The 17,453-nt window shown below is 41.3% G+C and overlaps 1 protein-coding gene and 1 long non-coding RNA gene across 2 annotated transcripts in view; one reads left to right on the forward strand and one right to left on the reverse strand.

Annotated features, from left to right (window-relative positions):
- LOC133242136 (uncharacterized) overlaps positions 1-3,376 on the reverse strand; it is a 98,525-nt gene extending 95,149 nt beyond the window's left edge. The window contains exon 1 of the long non-coding RNA XR_009734776.1: positions 3,314-3,376. This is a non-coding gene — a long non-coding RNA (uncharacterized LOC133242136). The remainder of the gene's footprint in view (positions 1-3,313) is intronic.
- A 167-nt stretch (positions 3,377-3,543) lies between these two features.
- On the forward strand, positions 3,544-9,278 carry CLDN34 (claudin 34). Its single transcript, XM_061408181.1, has 2 exons — positions 3,544-3,628; positions 8,476-9,278. The coding sequence occupies exon 2, from the start codon at positions 8,498-8,500 to the stop codon at positions 9,137-9,139; it is 642 nt and encodes a 213-aa protein (XP_061264165.1). The 5' UTR covers positions 3,544-3,628; positions 8,476-8,497; the 3' UTR covers positions 9,140-9,278.
- Positions 9,279-17,453: the final 8,175 nt, after the last annotated feature.

A 17,453-nucleotide genomic window follows, 5' to 3' on the forward strand; every position in this document is an offset into this window, starting at 1 on the left:
GATTAAACACTGAATGCCGCTCAGAACTCCCCCATGTCTCCAGAGGCACCGTTCCAGGGAAATTGCAATTCCAGGTTGCCATTGCGGGACTCTTTTGAATGTTGGATACAGGGGCCTCCAGGCCCCTGAGGGTGGAGCGGGGGCGGGAGGTCGAGAGGAAGTGTCCTGTGACATCTCTATGTGAGACCCTGGTCTCATGTGATTTGTGTGTACATTCGTGGCCAGGTATGTGTTTTTGTTTTTTTTTTTTTTCTGGCATGAAAGAAGATAGGGGAAACGTACACACATAAACAGACAGTGATGCAAGTGTGTGGATGGCACTAGCTGACAGCTTTACAGCAATACTGGAGCTCCGCGTGCATGCATACTCGCCCGCCTTCTCATCTGGATGAAGAACCATCTTGCAGTACTGACAGGCCAGCCGCAAACCACGGTTTCTCCGGGGGACCGCCCCGTATCCCTTAAGGCCTCTCCTCAGAGCTCTCTCTCCCTGTGGTTTGCCAGCTGCCCTGGGAGCAGTGCCAGGATCTACTCAAGTGAGCTGAGGTTCCTTTAGGCCCTTCACAGGTACTCCCTTCTCCTGTTTCTTTGCCCGAGTCCTTTCTTCCCTGTACAGGACAGGATGCCAAGGCTCTCAGGGACCTACGGTGCCAAGTCAGGTAAGGTGTTGGTGTATCCCATCCCTCCCCTCACATCTCTCCATTTTCTTTTTTTTTTAAGAAACAAGATTCTTAACTACATACTTTTGTCTTTTTTTTAAGTTGAAGTCTAGTTGCTTTAAAATGTGGTGCCCAAACTAATACAATTATGTAAAGTTTAAAAATAAAATAAAATTAAAAAAAAAATGTGGTGCCCATCTCTGCTGTACAGAAAACTGACTCAGTGATTCACACAAAGACATTCTTGTTTTATAGCCTTTTACACTTTGTCACAGGATACTGACTATAGCTCCATGCATTCTACAGTAGGACCTTGTTGTTTATTCTAAATGTAGTAGTTTGTATCTACCAAATCCCTACACACAGTCCATCCTTCCACTCTCCCCCTTGGCAAACACAAGTCTGTTCTGTATGAGTCTTTTGTTTGTTTTACAGGTATGATCATTTGTGCCATATTCTGGCTTCCACCCCAGGCTTCCCTGGTGGCTCAGACGGTAAAGCATCTGCCTGCAATGCAGGAGACCAGGGTTCGATTCCTGGGTCAGGAACATCCCCTGGAGAAGGAAATGGCAATCCATTCCAGCACTCTTTCCTGGAAAATCCCATGGACGGAGGAGCCTGATAGGCTACAGTCCATGGGGTCCCAAAGAGTCTGACATGACTGAGTGACTTCACTTTCACTTTTCACTTTCATGCATTGGAGAAGGAAGTGGCAACCCACTCCAGTGTTCTTGCCTGGAGAATCCCAGGGATGGTGGAGCCTGGTGGGCTGCTGTCTATGGAGTCGCACAGAGTCGGACACGACTGAAGCAACTTAGCAGCAGCAGCATGTACAGATGTGAGAGTTGGAGTGTAAAGAAAGCTGAGCACCAAAGAATTGATGTTTTTGAACTATGGTGTTGGAGAAGACTCTTGAGAGTCTCTTGGAATGGAAGGAGATCAAATCATGAGAACAAGGCAGGAGGAAAAGGGCACAACAGAGGATGAGATGGTTGGATGGCATCACCAACTCAATGAACATTAGTTTGAGCAAGCTCCAGGAGTTGTTGATGGAAAGGGAAGCCTAGCATGCTGCAGTCCATTGGATCGTGAAGAGTCAGACACAACTAGTGACTGAACTGACCTGGCTTCCACATATAAGTGATAGCATATGGTATTTGTCTTTTTCTGTGTGACTTATTTCACTTACTATGATAGTCTCTTTGTTGTTGCGTAGTCACTGAGTCATGTCCAACTCTTTTGCAGCCCCATGCCCTGTAGCCCACTGGGCTGCTCTGTCCCTGGGCTTTCCCAGGCAAGAATCCCAGAGTAAGTAGCCAGTCCTTTCTCCAGGGGATCTTCTCAACCCAGGGATCAAACCTGGGTCTCCTGCATTGCAGGCGGATTCTTTACCACTGAGCCACCTGGGAAGCCCACGATAATCTCTAGGTCCATCCACACTGGTGCATTGTTTCATTCTTTTCTTTGTGGCTGGGTGGTATTCCATTAAATAGGCATCATGTCATCTTTGTCCATTCACCTCTTGCTGGACTTTAGGTTGTTTCCATGTCTTGGCTGTTGTGTGTAGTGCTGCTGGAACATAGGGGTGTATGTACGTTTTTGAATTACAGTTTTGTCTGGGTATGTTCCCAGGAGTGGGATGCTAGATCATATAGTAATTCTGTATTTAGTTTTTTGAGAAACCTCTTTACTGTTCTCCATAGCAGCTGCACAAATTTACATTTCCACCAACAGGGTTGGAGGATACCCTTTTCTCCACATCCTCTCCAGCATTTTTTTTTTTTTTTACTTTACAATATTGTATTGGTTTTGCCATACATCAACATGCATCCACCACGGGTGTACACGTGTTCCCCATCCTGAACCCTGCCTCCCACCTCCCTCCTCATACCATCCCTCTGGGTCATCCCAGTGCACCAGCCCCAAGCTTCCTGTATCCTGCATCGAACCTGGACTGGTGATTCGTTTCTTATATGATATTATACATGTTTTAATGCCATTCTCCCAAATCAATCAGCTTTTTATTTAGCAGTACTAGGAGGTTTTTTCTTCTTTATTCTTCCTAATGTGGAATTGTGTTATGTCCCATTGTAAGTTTATAAAATGGTTTACTGTACATATTCTCTGCCTGGGTTTTCTTCTCCCTATTTGTCCCCATTGTAAGCTCAGTTATAAAGTTCATTGGGTATGTGTGTTTCACTGACATGTTTGAAATTTCCTTGGGATAAATTTGTTACAGAAAAGTTGTACACAGAGGATTCCAGTGGCATTTAGACTTGTATGTGAAATGCAGTCCTCACTACAATGAGTCATGGCTCATTGACATGATGTCTCATTTCTTACAGAAGTCTCATCTGAAGCTCTCCCCTATCTTAGCAGCTACCTTATCTAGTCTGTACCGCCATACTCCGGTGGACCATCTGTGATCCAAGACTCAACAGGAAGGGGGTGTTTCCCATGAACTAAAAGTATGTTTCCTAATGTGTTTCTTGTCGTTGGTCTGTCTCGACTCAGTCTCCCCGATGTGGGCACCACTGCTGCTAACACCTCCATGTATAGGTTGCCATCGCTTTAAGAAAAAATGTCATTAACTCCAAGTGAGATGGGTTAGGTACCATGTCTGGGGAACAAGAGAAAGGGATGAGGGGACATACCTGAAGCAGTCACACAGATCTTAAAATTGAACTGTTAGGGTCTTTGGAGGAAATGTACTCCCCTCTGGCATAGGGCTGGGAGACAAAGAGGAGACCAGGTGAAGAGGGCATGCCACCATCAGCAACAGAAATGCCACCATGGTGTCTGTGACCTAGCAACTGAGAATGCTGGAGGTGTGTACAGTGGATACAGAATGCGGTGACTGCACAAGTCCAAGGAGAGAGCCTTGGCCTTACAGGCCAGACTAACTCACAGTGGGGCCAAAAGCTGTTCTGTGCTCAGAGTCAGGAGCCCAGGAGCAGAGAGCAGAGTGTGTAAGTGGGGGACATCTGCCCATAGGGAGGAGCTGCCCTTTGAACTAGCCACCCTCCTCACTAAATGCTGATTTCCTTGGAGACTGGTTAGTAGGTGCTCTGGCTTCGTTATTGTGTATGTTTTGGTGTGGTAAAATAGACAAGATATATATATTTTTTAACATGTATAAGCATACTGTTCTGTGGCATTAAGGATATTAACACTTGTGCAACCATATCACCAGCAATCTTCAGAACTTTTTCATCTCCTCAGACTGAAGCTAACTGAAACTCACCATTGAACAAGTTCCCCCCCGCCCCACCCCACCCAGCCCTGGTCACAGCTCTTTTATTTTCTGTGTCTGTGAATTGGACTAGTCTGGGTCCTACGAAAAGTGAAATCATTCAGTATTTGTCTCTCTATAACTGGCTTATTTCTCTCAGCATAATTAGTCCTCAAGGTTCATCCTTTTTGTAACATTTGTCCAAGTTTCCTTACATTCGACAACTGAGAAATTCCCTGTTATATGGATCGACCACATGTTGTCTATTCATTCATCCGTGGGTGCAGAATTGGGTCACTTGCACATCTTAGCTATTGTGAATAATGCTATTAAAACACAAGTATACCACTATCTGAATCCCTCCTTTTACTTTGGGGTATGCTGTAAAGATTGGAGGCAAAAGGAAAAGGGGGTGACAGAGGATGAAATGGTTAGACAGCATCAACTACTCAATGGACATGAGCTTAAGTAAACTCAGGGAGGTAGAAAATGGTAAAGGAGCCTGGTGTGCTGCAGTCTGTGGAGTCACAAGGAGTCAGACTTGACTTACTGACTGAACAACAACAAATATGTCTATCCAGAAAAGAAATTCCTGAATCACGTGGTAAGTCTTTGTTTTAAGGAAACAATGTACCATTTTTTAACAGCAGTTGTACCAGCTTATAGTCCTACCAGAAAAGCACAAAGGTTCTGCTTTCTCCACATTGTGGCCAACAGTTTTCTGTTTGTGTAACAGCAATTCTGTTGAGTGTGAAGGAGCATTTCATTGAATGTAAGACCTTTTAAGCAGGTCGAGTTAAATAATAAGCAGGAGACTCTGATACAGATATGGAAGATAGAAAGATATATTCAGTAGTTAATATAACTAGAACTTAACTTGTAAAAAGCATCCTTTGTGTCCCTCTTGTTTGACTTTTCATTCTCCAAATATTGATTAAGCAGCTTCTCTGGCCCAGGCTTGAGTTTAGAGGGCATCTCTTTCTGTCTTAATCTTTGGATCTGATTGAGAAAAACAAAGAGTCCTCTAAACATTTCTGGGAGCAGACAGATTTCAAGTTCTTGATGTATTATTGTACTGAAGAGATAGTGAAGTTGAAATGATCGAAGGGAAAATACAAGGGGAGTATTTGTATCCTGTAGATTGTGTGTGATGCATCAAGACTCCAACTTTCTGCTTGCCTACTCACAGTGTCATCCTTCAGTATTGTGGTAATAGCTGACTGATGTCTTGTGAATATGATGGGGACTTGGAGCTGAATCTATAACCGGAGATAAAAGCTTTCATTTCTGTAACTTTGCCACATTCCCATTATGTGACAGTCACCTTGAGAGCTGGCCTTGTTGGTCTCCCAAAAAGCCTGATTACCACTAGTTCTGGTGGCCTTTCCTAGGATGAGCACATCCATCCTAAAGAGTGACCAGGTCATTCTCAGTTTGGCTGATGCCATAGTGGATGGTACTTTGTCTCCCCATTGCACCCATTGCAAGAGTCTCTGATGACATCCCTCACTCCAGCGGAAGGCACCTGAGATCACATTTCTTTCACCGTCACTCTGTTTCTCAAAAGGTCTTTCTTTTACCTTATTCAGTAGTTCTCACACCCTCGTTGCACACTGGAACCATCCTGGAGCTTTCAAAATCTCTTCCCTTTTCACTTACCCTGAGCAATGGACTGAATCTGTAGTTGGGAAGTGTTGCCCCAGTTTCCTCCTCTTCCTGGATGCTTTTCCTTTTCCAGATAGCTCTTTGAGCTTCCTGCCATTTTGCCCCTAAAAGATGAGGTAGGATGATGTACTCTGAAGCCACTTCCCATGTAACTTTAGGCAAGTTACTCAGCCTCTGTTCTGAGTGCTTCCACCTATAAAATGAGGATAAGAATACTTAGCAGTTCTTTAGAAAGGTAAATGGAGTCAATAAATATAAACCCTACAGAAGTGAAACTTTTCAAGACTATCCAGTGTGTAGGTGGATTCCACAAGTGCAAAACTGTTTTTTTTTTTTTTTAATACTTACCATGGTGATACTAAAACACTATGTACCTTGCTCACTCTTACTCTCTCACAAGTATACAGTGGAGTCTATCTCATTCTTTTGTTTTTCCTCTACCTATTTGCACTGATCATTGAGGAAGACTTTCTTATCTCTCCTTGCTATTCTTTGGAACTCTGCATTCAGATGAATATATCTTTCGTTTTCTCCTCTGCCTTTAGCTTCTCTTCTTTTCTCAGCTATTTGTTAGGCCTTCTCAGACAGCCATTTTACCTTTTTGCATTTCTTTTTCTTGGGGATGGTCTTGATCACCACCTCCTGTATAATAAGAGGTTCCGTGAGATTTGATGCTAAAAACAATGCCTTCTAAATTTTGTTTTGGGAAATAGTTAACTCTGTATAAAAATCCCTATGTTAACATGAGGTAGTGTATTATATGAATTAATAATTTAAATTTTCTCAATTTTAATCTCTAATAAATAACAAAAGATTCAACCTGCCTTAACAGAATCTCCTTGAGGGTCTCAATAATTTTCTTTTCTCTTACTGTGGTAAATATACATAAGATAAAAGCTGACCATTTTAACCATTTTTAAGTGTACAGTTCAGTGGCATTAACTACCTTTTTAATATTGTGCAACCATTACAAATTCCCCCTGCTCTTCCAACTTCTCATTTAATGGCTCCCTCTTCTTCTGTTCTGCCAGGAATTACCAGTTGACTGCTCAACTCAGAGATGTTGTAACTTTCTGCTGCTCTGTTTCTCTCTCTGTTTTCAATTAATTGATGGATTAACTTTGCTGTAAGACTTGGAACTCAAACTGGGGTTCTGTAATAACCTAGAGGGGTGGGACTGGGTGGTAAGTGGGAGGGAGATTCAAGAGGGAGGGGACATATGTACACTCATGGTTAATTCATGTTAATTTAATTCATGTTGATGTATGACAGAAATCAAAGTAATATTGTAAACAAATCATCAATCAATTAAGAAAAGTAATGGATGTTTTGGACAAAAAGTTAAAGTTGTGGAAAAGAAGATGTTGTGTGTGATAGGAATGTTGAAAACAGAGAGAGAAAAGTATGCACTTGTAAGGAAAGCTATTCAAAATACCTTGCTGAAAAACACATAAGTTGCAAATGTTAGTGTAGAAATGTTCATACTTCTGTGAAAATTAAGAAAGATATTTCCCTTTATATATTTGTAAACAGAATATATATCAAAACTCCAAATATATTTGCATAGCAAACAGAAGCCCATGACTTATATCTCATTAATATTCATGTCCTTCGAAGCATTATTCTCTTGAATGTACTGTGAGTGCCAGGGGGGCTTTGGTTGCCCTGGGACAGCAGTCTGAACCAACTTCTAAGTCTGGAAGCTGAGGTGGCATGCCATCTCCTTACTGTACTTGAATGTTTTCTGTTTAAAATGTTCAATTATCTGAACATTCAAATCCTTCCTAGCAGCCTGCCTGCTCCAGCAACCAGTAGTGAGTTAAGTGCACCCAGCTCAATTGTCTCGGTTCTTTGGCCATATGCCTCATGGCCAAAATACCCAGAACATAAGCAGTATTATATTTAATAAAGGCTTTTGAAAGCAGCACACAATCAAAAAAAAAAAAAAGAAAAAAAATCTTAAGCAATTTAAATGGAACATTGGCAGAAATCAAGGGTGAGGCAGGAGCAAGGATTCAATGGAAGGGCATTAGCGGGGTCCTAGGTGGGAGAGAGGAACAGGGTGAGAGATTCTGCCAGGGTGATACCAGCAGTCCCCTGTTATGGGCGGAATGTTCCTGATGGATGTGCGTTCATAAAGATCATTCTTTTTTTTTTTTAAATAATCGTCTATATATCAAAGTGAAGAAACAATTAGGGAGTTCCCTGGTGGTCCTGTGGTTAGGACTTTGCCTTCCAGTGCAGTACTGTGTGGGTGTGGGCCCCTTCATAACTCATTGAGTTCTGCATTAGATTATGTACTCCTTCCTGCATGTAACTGATTCTTCACAATACGAATAGCTTTCAGAATGCCTAACCCCTCTAACTCAGTTAAAGCAACCAAGTACTCGTACATGTTACAACATGGATGAACCTTGAGAAGAGTCAAAACACAAAATATTGCCCCTCATACAAGTCTAGTCTACTCTGAATGCTGCCATATAGGCCTCTTGCATGGATGTGCATAAATTACTTAACTAAGCCCTGTTGTTGCCCCTGAAATATTTCCCACTTTTCAATATTACAAAGAGGCTGTGTTGACTATTTTTTTTTTTTGACTAAATGTTTGTGATCAATCTTAAATTACATCTTTGGGCAAATGCTCCGAAGTAGAATTGTCTGTTTGAAAATTTGTACATTTTAAGTCTTTTAGTAAATATTCCCAGATGGCCCTTCAGAAAATTTGCTTGGCCTGTGCTCCCCAGTGCAGAGCTTGAGGGTCAAACGTCTCTGGTGAGAAATAATAGTACTTAAATCTCAAATACAGTACTGCTTATCCACAGCAGTGTAAACGTAGGGGAGGAGAATGGAGATAGTGGGTTGAGTGTGTTGTTCTAGGCCAAATTTTCCAAACTCATGATGTCCTGTATTTGTTTGCAGTTCGCTTGGGTACACATCTACCATGTCCTTGCTCATCAACAGCGCCAATTGCCAAATAGTAGGTTTTGCAGTAGCCACTATTGGATGGATCCTCGGCACCACTGCCATGGGCTTCGTGGAGTGGCGAGTATGGTATCTAGACAACGCCTCGCAATTCTCTGGTCTGGCCTGCATGGGAATGTGGAGAGTCTGTGTCTTCCGTCAAACCAACATCACCACAGCTACCTCATGTCACAGTTACAGCTACCATGATACTTACCTACCTCTTGATATCCGTGTTTCTCAACACCTCTTACTGATGGCCAGCATTCTAGGACTCTTGGGGAAAGCCTCTGTTACTTTTGCACTTAAAAATGTGTCCATGGGAATTCTTGAGAATACTACTACCTACAAAGCATTTGTCATTTCAGGAATTCTCCACATAGCTGCTGGTATCTGTATCTCAGTTGCTGTCATCTGGAATTACCACTCTGTGATGACTGAAGAGGGCATTGTCTTCCCACCATCTTTCAATATACCCTTCAAGCCATATGCTCAGAAAATTGGCAACACTGTTATAGTGGCATGTCTAGCTGCCTTTGCGCTGTTCTTAGGTGGGTGGTTTTTTCTCTCTTACAAATTACCCCTGGATAACCAGGTGCATCCTGAAGTATCAGGAATGTAGATTCCTGTTTGCATTGATCGTACAAAAACAAACATTACTAAAAGTTTGTGGGAAATCTTACCACGATGCTTAATCAAATTTCCAAGGACTCGAGACCATGGCAATAAAGTTTTTGGCAGAAAGTAGTAAACCATTTACTTCAGTTGTAATCTGTGTTTGATTTGATTCATTGATTCAGTTAAGGAATTTCATTTAAAAAATCTTTCCAATCTGCCAGTTTTTATTTTAATTATTGCCTAATCACAATACTATAAATCCAGTGCATTGGAAATAACAGTTTCTGAGATTCTTTTATTTCCCGCCTCAATGATTGCTAAAAGCTGATTTATTTTCTATGCTCTGGTATTATACATCTGTCATATAAAAATCTCCATTATATGGAGAAGTAGAGATGGTAAAGGACAGGGAAGCCTGGCACGCTGCGGTCCATGGTGTTGCAGTCAGACACAACTGAGCAACAACAACAATGAGAAAATGAGGAATTCATTCCACTATATTACTGGAAACAAGAATTAGTGAAATTGCTCTGTATAAGGTTTATGTATCCTTTCTTTCCCCTTTTTAAATCTTTTTAAATGGTTATAAAGGAACATCTTTTCCCTTTATCCTAACAAAATGATTCCCTTGCTTAAAGAATATTAACAGTTATTCCTTGTTGTCACTGAATACTTACAATTTTTAAATGCCTCAAAATAAATTCTTCAGATTTGTTTTTTTTTTCTACTCAAAGTACTCACAATGACAAAAGTCTGAAACTAAAGCATCTCTCATACCAACCTATCCTATCTTCCCTTTAAGAAAATTTTTAGATTTTTAAAATTTGTTGCTGATGTTCAGTTGCTGAGTTGTGTCCAACATTTTGCAACCCCATGGGCTGAAGCACACAAGGTTTCCCTGCCCTTCACCATCTCCTGGAGCTTGCTCAAACTCATGTCCATTGACTCGGTGATGCCATACAACCATCTTGTCCCCTGTCATCCCCTTCTCCCGCCTTCAGTCTTTCCCAGCATCAAGAGTCTTTTCTAATGAGTCAGCTTTTTGCATCAGGTAGCCAAATTATTGGAGCTTCAGCTTTAGCATCAGTCCTTCTAATGAATATTCAAGACTGATTCCTTTAGGACTGACTGATTTGATATCCTTGCAGTCCAAAAGACTCTCTCAAAGAGTCTTCTCCAGCACCACAGTTCAAAAACTTCAGTTCTTTGGCACTGTGCTTTCTTTATGGTCCAACTCTCATATTCATACACGACTACTGGAAAAAACATTGCTTTGACGAGATGGACCTTTGTCAGCAAAGTAATGTCTCTGCTTTTTAATATGCTGTCTAGCTTGATCATAGCTTTTCTTTCAAAGAGCAAGCATCTTTTAATTTCATGGCTGCAGTCACGATCTGCAGTAATTTGGAGCCCAAGAAAATAAAATCTCTCACTGTTTCCATTGTTTCCACTTCTATTTGCCATGAAGTGATGGGACAAGATGCCGTTATCTTTGTTTTTTGAATTTTGAGTTTTAAGCCAACGTTTTCACTCTCCTCTTTCAATTCTTCAAGAGGCTCTTTACGTCTTCACTTTCTGCCATAAGCATGGTGTCATCTGCATATCTGAGGTTATTGATATTTCTCCTGCAATCTTTATTTCAGCTTGTGCTTCATCTAACTTGGCATTTTACATGATGTACTCTGCAAATAATAAATAGGCAGGGTGACAATATAGAGCCTTGATGTGCTTTTCCCAATTTGGAATCAGTCTGTTGTTCCATGTTTGGTTCTAACTGTTGCTTCCTGACCTGCATACAGATTTCTCAGGAAGTAGTTAAGGTACTCTGATATTCCCATCTCTTTAAGAATTTTCCAGTTTGTTGTGATCCACACAGTCAAAGACTTTGGCTGTCCTATTGAAAGGCTGTTGCTGAGCCACGAAAGACTCTGGGATTCTTGGCCTCCAGAGGAGATGAATTCAATTTGGGGCCAGTGACAAGGCTTGATCACTCAGAGCCTTTGGGTAATAAAGTTTTATTAAAGTATAAAAGAGATAGAGAAAGCTTCTGATATAGGCATCAGAAGGGGGGCAGAAAGAGTGCCCCCCCCCCCGCTAGTCTTTAACTGGATGTTATATAGCTACTAGCAGTCTGCTAATTGGAGAAAGGAAATGTCTCAAAACTCAGAGACTGGCGACAGGCCCCTCACTCACAACATGCATTGAGATTACATTGGCACAAAGTGAGTCATCCTGGGCCATAAAATGATTTATATGAATCTTGAAGAAAGGCAGGCTTCTAAGCAAATATAGTCTCACTAACATAGCTTAAGAGAACATTTACATGAGTAAAACATACTGGTTTGTCCAGTCCTTCTGAGTCTTAGGCAGAACCAATTTGAAGACAGAATCTAGGGTTCATTAACATAGCTTAAGGTAAATATACAGTGGAAGTGAGAAATAGATTTAAGGGCCTAGATCTGATAGACAGAGTGCCTGATGACCTATGGACTGAGGTTCGTGACATTGTACAGGAGACAGGGATCAAGACCATCCCCATGGAAAAGAAATGCAAGAAAGCAAAATGGCTGTCTGGGGAGGCCTTACAAAAAACTGTGAAAAGAAGAGAAGCAAAAAGCAAAGGAGAAAAGGAAAGATATAAGCATCTGAATGCAGAGTTCCAAAGAAAAGCAAGAAGAGATAAGAAAGCCTTCTTCAGCAATCAATGCAAAGAAATAGAGGAAAACAACAGAATGGGAAAGACTAGAGATCTCTTCAAGAAAATTAGGGATACCAAGGGAATACTTCATGCAAAGATGGGCTCGATAAAGGACAGAAATGGTATGGACCTAACAGATGCAGAAGATATTAAGAAGAGATGGCAAGAATACACAGAAGAACTGTACAAAAAAGATCTTCATGACCCAGATAATCACGATGGTGTGATCACTCACCTAGAGCCAGACATCCTTGAATGTGAAGTCAAGTGGGCCTTAGAAAGCATCACTACGAACAGAGCTAGTGGAGGTGATGGAATTCCAGTTGAGCTATTTCAAACCCTGAAAGATGGTGCTGTGAAAGTGCTGCACTCAATATGCCAGCAAATTTGGAAAATTCAGCAGTGGCCACAGGACTGGAAAAGGTCAGTTTTCATTCCAAACTCAAAGAAAGGCAATGCCAAAGAATGCTCAAACTACCACACAATTGCACTCATGTCACACGCTAGTAAAGTAATGCTCAAAATTCTCCAAGCCAGGCTTCAGCAATATGTGAACTGTGAACTTCCTGATGTTCAAGCTGGTTTTAGAAAAGGCAGAGGAACCAGAGATCAAATTGCCAACATCCACTGGATCATGGAAAAAGCAAGAGAGTTCCAGAAAAACATCTATTTCTGCATTATTGACTATGCCAAAACCTTTGACTGTGTGGATCACAATAAACTGTGGAAAATTCTGAAATAGATGGGAATACCAGACCACTTGATCTGCTTCTTGAGAAATTTGTATGCAAGTCAGGAAGCAACAGTTAGAACTGGACATGAAACAACAAACTGGTTCCAAATAGGAAAAGGAGTACATCAAGGCTGCATATTGTCACCCTGCTTATTTAACTTATATGCAGAGTACATCATGAGAAATGCTGGACTGGAAGAAACACAAGCTGGAATCAAGACTGGCAGGAGAAATATCAATAACCTCAGATATGCAGATGACACCACCCTTATGGCAGAAAGTGAAGAAGAACTCAAAAGCCTCTTGATGAAAGTGAAAGTGGAGAGTGAAGAAGTTGGCTTAAAGCTCAACATTCAGAAAACAAAGATCATGGCATCTGGTCCCATCACTTCATGGGAAATAGATGGGGAAACAGTGGAAACAGTGTCAGACTTTATTTTTGGGGGGCTCCAAAATCACTGCAGATGGTGACTGCAGCCATGAAATTAAAAGACGCTTATTCCTTGGAAGGAAAGTTATGACCAACCTAGATAGCATATTAAAAAGCAGAGACATTACTTTGCCAACAAAGGTCCGTCTAGTCAAGGCTATGGTTTTTCCTGTGGTCATGTATGGATGTGAGAGTTGGACTGTGAAAAAAACTGAGTGCCAAAGAATTGATGGTTTTGAACTGTGGTGTTGGAGAAGACTCTTGAGAGTCCCTTGGACTGCAAGGAGATCCAACCAGTCCATTCTGAAGGAGATCAGCCCTGGGATTTCTTTGGAAGGAATGATACTAAAGCTGAAAGTCCAGTACTTTGGCCACCTCATGCGAAGAGTTGACTCATTGGAAAAGACTCTGATGCTGGGAGGGATTGGGGGCAGGAGGAGAAGGGGACGACAGAGGATGAGATGGCTGGATGGCATCACTAACTCGATGGATGTGAGTCTGGGTGAACTCCGGGAGTTGGTGATGGAGAGGGAGGCCTGGCGTGCTGCGATTCATGGGGTCGCAAAGAGTTGGACACGACTGAGCGACTGAACTGAAGTGAACTGAAGGTAAATATTTCTATAAGCAAAACGCATTGGTTAGCTCAGGGATTGAGATGAGTTAAGTTCAGGTGGAACCAGGTGTCATCATGGCAACAAAGAATTTTAAAAGAAACCTCTTTTTAAATTTGTATAGAGAAGGGGAAATAATCTAACACTTGTTTGTTTTCTCCTGCCACTTAAAAGAGAGGTAAAAATGTCTGACAGTTGCAATCTATTTCCTCCGTTTGGAGACCCCTTGCCTTCCTACCTATTACCCTCTCATCCCCTCATTTTCTTTTAGTAGAATTATGTTGCCTAGGGAAAGGGACATTGTTCTCATTCTGTAACTGCTTCCAAGCTGATAAGGAGCATCGTCTCTAAATTGGTGAGGCAACATATTCTCCTAACCCTCATATTGAGGGTCTCTGATCCAGGGGCCCCAAGTAGTAGTTGGAGGAAGTTGGAAAATCCCATGAGCTTGTGAGCCTGGTAGGCTGCAGTCCATGGGGTCGCTAAGAGTCAGACACGACTGAGCGACTTCACTTTCACTTTTCACTTTCATGCATTGGAGAAGGAAATGGCAACCGACTTCAGTGTTTTTGCCTGGAGAATCCCAGGGACAGGGGAGCCTGGTGGGCTGCCGTCTATGGGATTGCACAGAGTCGGACACGACTGAAGCGACTTAGTAGCAGCAGCAGCAGCCACAGTTGCAGAAGCTTGAGCAACCATTTGTAACTTAAAAGCCTTCATGTGACTGGAAACAAATCCAGCTACACAGTTACAGATGCAGGGAGCAAACAGCAAAAACAGAACCATCAGATTTCTTGTAATTAAGATAGTTTTCCACCATGGGGAACTAGTTAACTTCTCCCAAAGTGAGACAGTTGAGGCTTCAGGAGTATCCATAGCCTGAATCATCTTGTTCACAAGTTTAGTAAAATGAGTAACATTAGTGCTCATATCAGGTATATATGTACACCAATGGGTATGAATAATGGCACAAGTTCCTCCTAGTGCAGCTGTCAGAATATCTAAGGCCAATCTGTTTTGTAAAACCACCTTTCTAATTTGTATTCGTTCAGCGTTAAGAGCTGAAATAGCTTTTTGAGAATCTTAGAAATCCCCTTGAATAAAATTAGTCAAAGCATCCACTCGTAGCATAACATCTGTAGTTCCCAGAGAGGGAACAACAGTGCAGCCAAATAATCATACCAGTGAAATACAGACCTTGCCCACCAAGTTTTAAGATCTGGTAAATTAGCAGGTTTTTCTGGAAGTTCTGAAAGCATGAAGCCATGAGTAAAAGCTAGACCTAGGGTGCGTCTCCCTATCCAGCCAGGGGGAAGCCAAGCAAATACGTAAGGGCCACATATCCAATAGGTCCCATTTGGATCAAGCCAGCGTGACTGAGATATCCAGTCCCAATCAGTGCCTGGCCAGGCAAAGGGAGGACCTGAACTGGGGTTGGAAAACACGGGAATGATTATGCTAATTTCATAGTGTTGTGGTCAGAGAAGATGCTTCATATGATTTCAATTTTCTTAAATTACTGAGGTTTGATTTGTAGCCAAGGTATGGTCTATCCTAGAAAATGTTCCATGTGCACTTGAGAAGAAGGTGTATTCTTCTGCATTTGCATGGTATGTCCTGAGGATATCAATGAGATCCATCTCATCTCATGTATCATTTAAGACATGTGTTTCCTTATTAATTTTCTGTTTGATGATTTGTCCGTTGGTGTGAGTGGGGTGTTAAAGTCTCCGACTATGACTGTGTTGATGTCAGTTTCTCCTTTCATGTGTGTTAGTGTTTGTCTTATGTACTGAGGTGCTCCTATGTTGGGTGCATAGATATTTACAATTGTTATGTCTTCCTCTTAGATTGACCCCTTGATCATTATGTAGTGTCCTTCCTTGTCCCTTGTGGTACTCTTATTTTAAGGTCTATGTTGTCTTATATAAGGATTGCTACTCCAGCTTTCTTTTGCTTCCCATTTGCATGGAATATATTTTTCCTCTCACTTTCAGTCTATATGTGTCTTTAGGTGTGAAGTGGGTTTCTTGTAGACAACCTATGTATGGGTCTTGTTTTTGTATTCATTCAGCATGTCTGTGTCTTTTGGTTGGGGCATTTAATCCATTTATATTTAAGGTAATTATTGATATATATGTTCCCTAGTATCATTTTCGTAATTGACTGGGGTTGATTTTGTAGATCTTTTTTCTTCTTTTGTATTTCTTGACTATATAAGTCTAACATTTGTTGTAATGCTGCTTTGGTGGTACTGAATTGTCTTAACTTTTGCTTGTCTGAACAGATTTTGATTTCTCCATCAATTTTGAATGAGATCCTTGCTGGGTATAGTAATCTCGGTTGTAGATTTTTCCCTTTCGGGACTTTAAATATATTCTGCCATTCCTTACTGGCCTTCAGAGTTTCTGCTGAAAGAACAACTCTTACGGGTATAGGCTTTAACTTGTATGTTACTTGTTGCTTCTCCCTTGCTGCTTTCAATATTATTTCTTTGTGTTTAGTCTTTGTTAGTTTGGTTAGTATGTGTCTTGCTGGGTTTCTCCTTTGGATTATCCTGTATGGGGCTCTTTGTGCCTATTGGACTTGATCGACTATTTCCTTTTCCATGTTGGGGAAATTATCAACTATAATGTCTTCAAAATATTTCTCATACCCTTTCTTTTTCTCTCTTCTTCTGGGACCCCTAATATTCGAATATTGGTGCATTTAATATTGTCCCAGAGGTCTCTGAGACTATCCATTATTCTTTTCATTGTTTTTACTTTATTTTGCCCTTACATGGTTTTATCCACCATTTTATCTTCCAGCTCACTGATTCGTTCTTCTGCTTCAGATATTCTATTGGTTCATATTAAAGTATTTTAAATTGGAGTAATTGTGTTGTTTGTCTCTGTATGTTCATTCTTTAATTTGTCTAGGTCTTTGTTCATTGATTCTTGCATTTTCCCCATTCTGTTTTCAAGGTTTTTGATCGACTTTATTATCATTATTCTGAATTCTTTTGCAGACAGGTTGCCTATTTCCTCTTCATTTATTTGGACTTCTGAATTTCTAGCTTGTTCCTTCATTTGTGTAGTATTTCTCTGCCTTTTCACTTTTAAAAATTTATTAGGTTCAAGGTCTCCTTCTCCCAGGCTTCAAGGTTGAATTCTTTCTTCCTTTTGGTTTCTGCCCTCCTAAGAAAGTGAAGAGGAACTAAAAAGCCTCTTGATGAAAGTGAAAGAGGAGAGTGAAAAAGTTGGCTTAAAGCTCAACATTCAGAAAATGAAGATCATGGCATCTGGTCCCATCACTTCATGGGAAATAGATGGGGAAACAGTGGAAGCAGTGTCAGAATTTATTTTTGGGGGCTCCAAAGTCACTGCAGATGGTGATTGCAGCCATGAAATTAAAAGACGCTTACTCCTTGGAAGAAAAGTTATGACCAACCTAGATGGCATATTCAAAAGCAGAGACATTACTTTGCCAACAAAGGTCCGTCTAGTCAAGGCTATGGTTTTTCCAGTAGTCATGTATGGATGGTGAGAGTTGGACTGTGAAGAAAGCTGAGCACCAAAGAATTGATGGTTTTGAACTGTGGTGTTGGAGAAGACTCTTGAGAGTCCCTTGGACTGCAAGGAGATCCAACCAGTCCATTCTAAAGGAGATCAGTCCTGGGTGTTCTTTGGAAGGAATGATGCTAAAGCTGAAACTCCAGCACTTTGGCCACCTCCTGCGAAGAGTTGACTCATTGGAAAAGACTCTGATGCTGGGAGGGATGGGGGGCAGGAGGAGAAGGGGACGACAGAGGATGAGATGGCTGGATGGCATCACCGACTCGATGGACATGAGTTTGAGTGAACT

This window comes from Bos javanicus, chromosome X (genome assembly GCF_032452875.1).
Source record: "Bos javanicus breed banteng chromosome X, ARS-OSU_banteng_1.0, whole genome shotgun sequence".
In the NCBI taxonomy this organism is placed as follows: domain Eukaryota; kingdom Metazoa; phylum Chordata; class Mammalia; order Artiodactyla; family Bovidae; genus Bos; species Bos javanicus.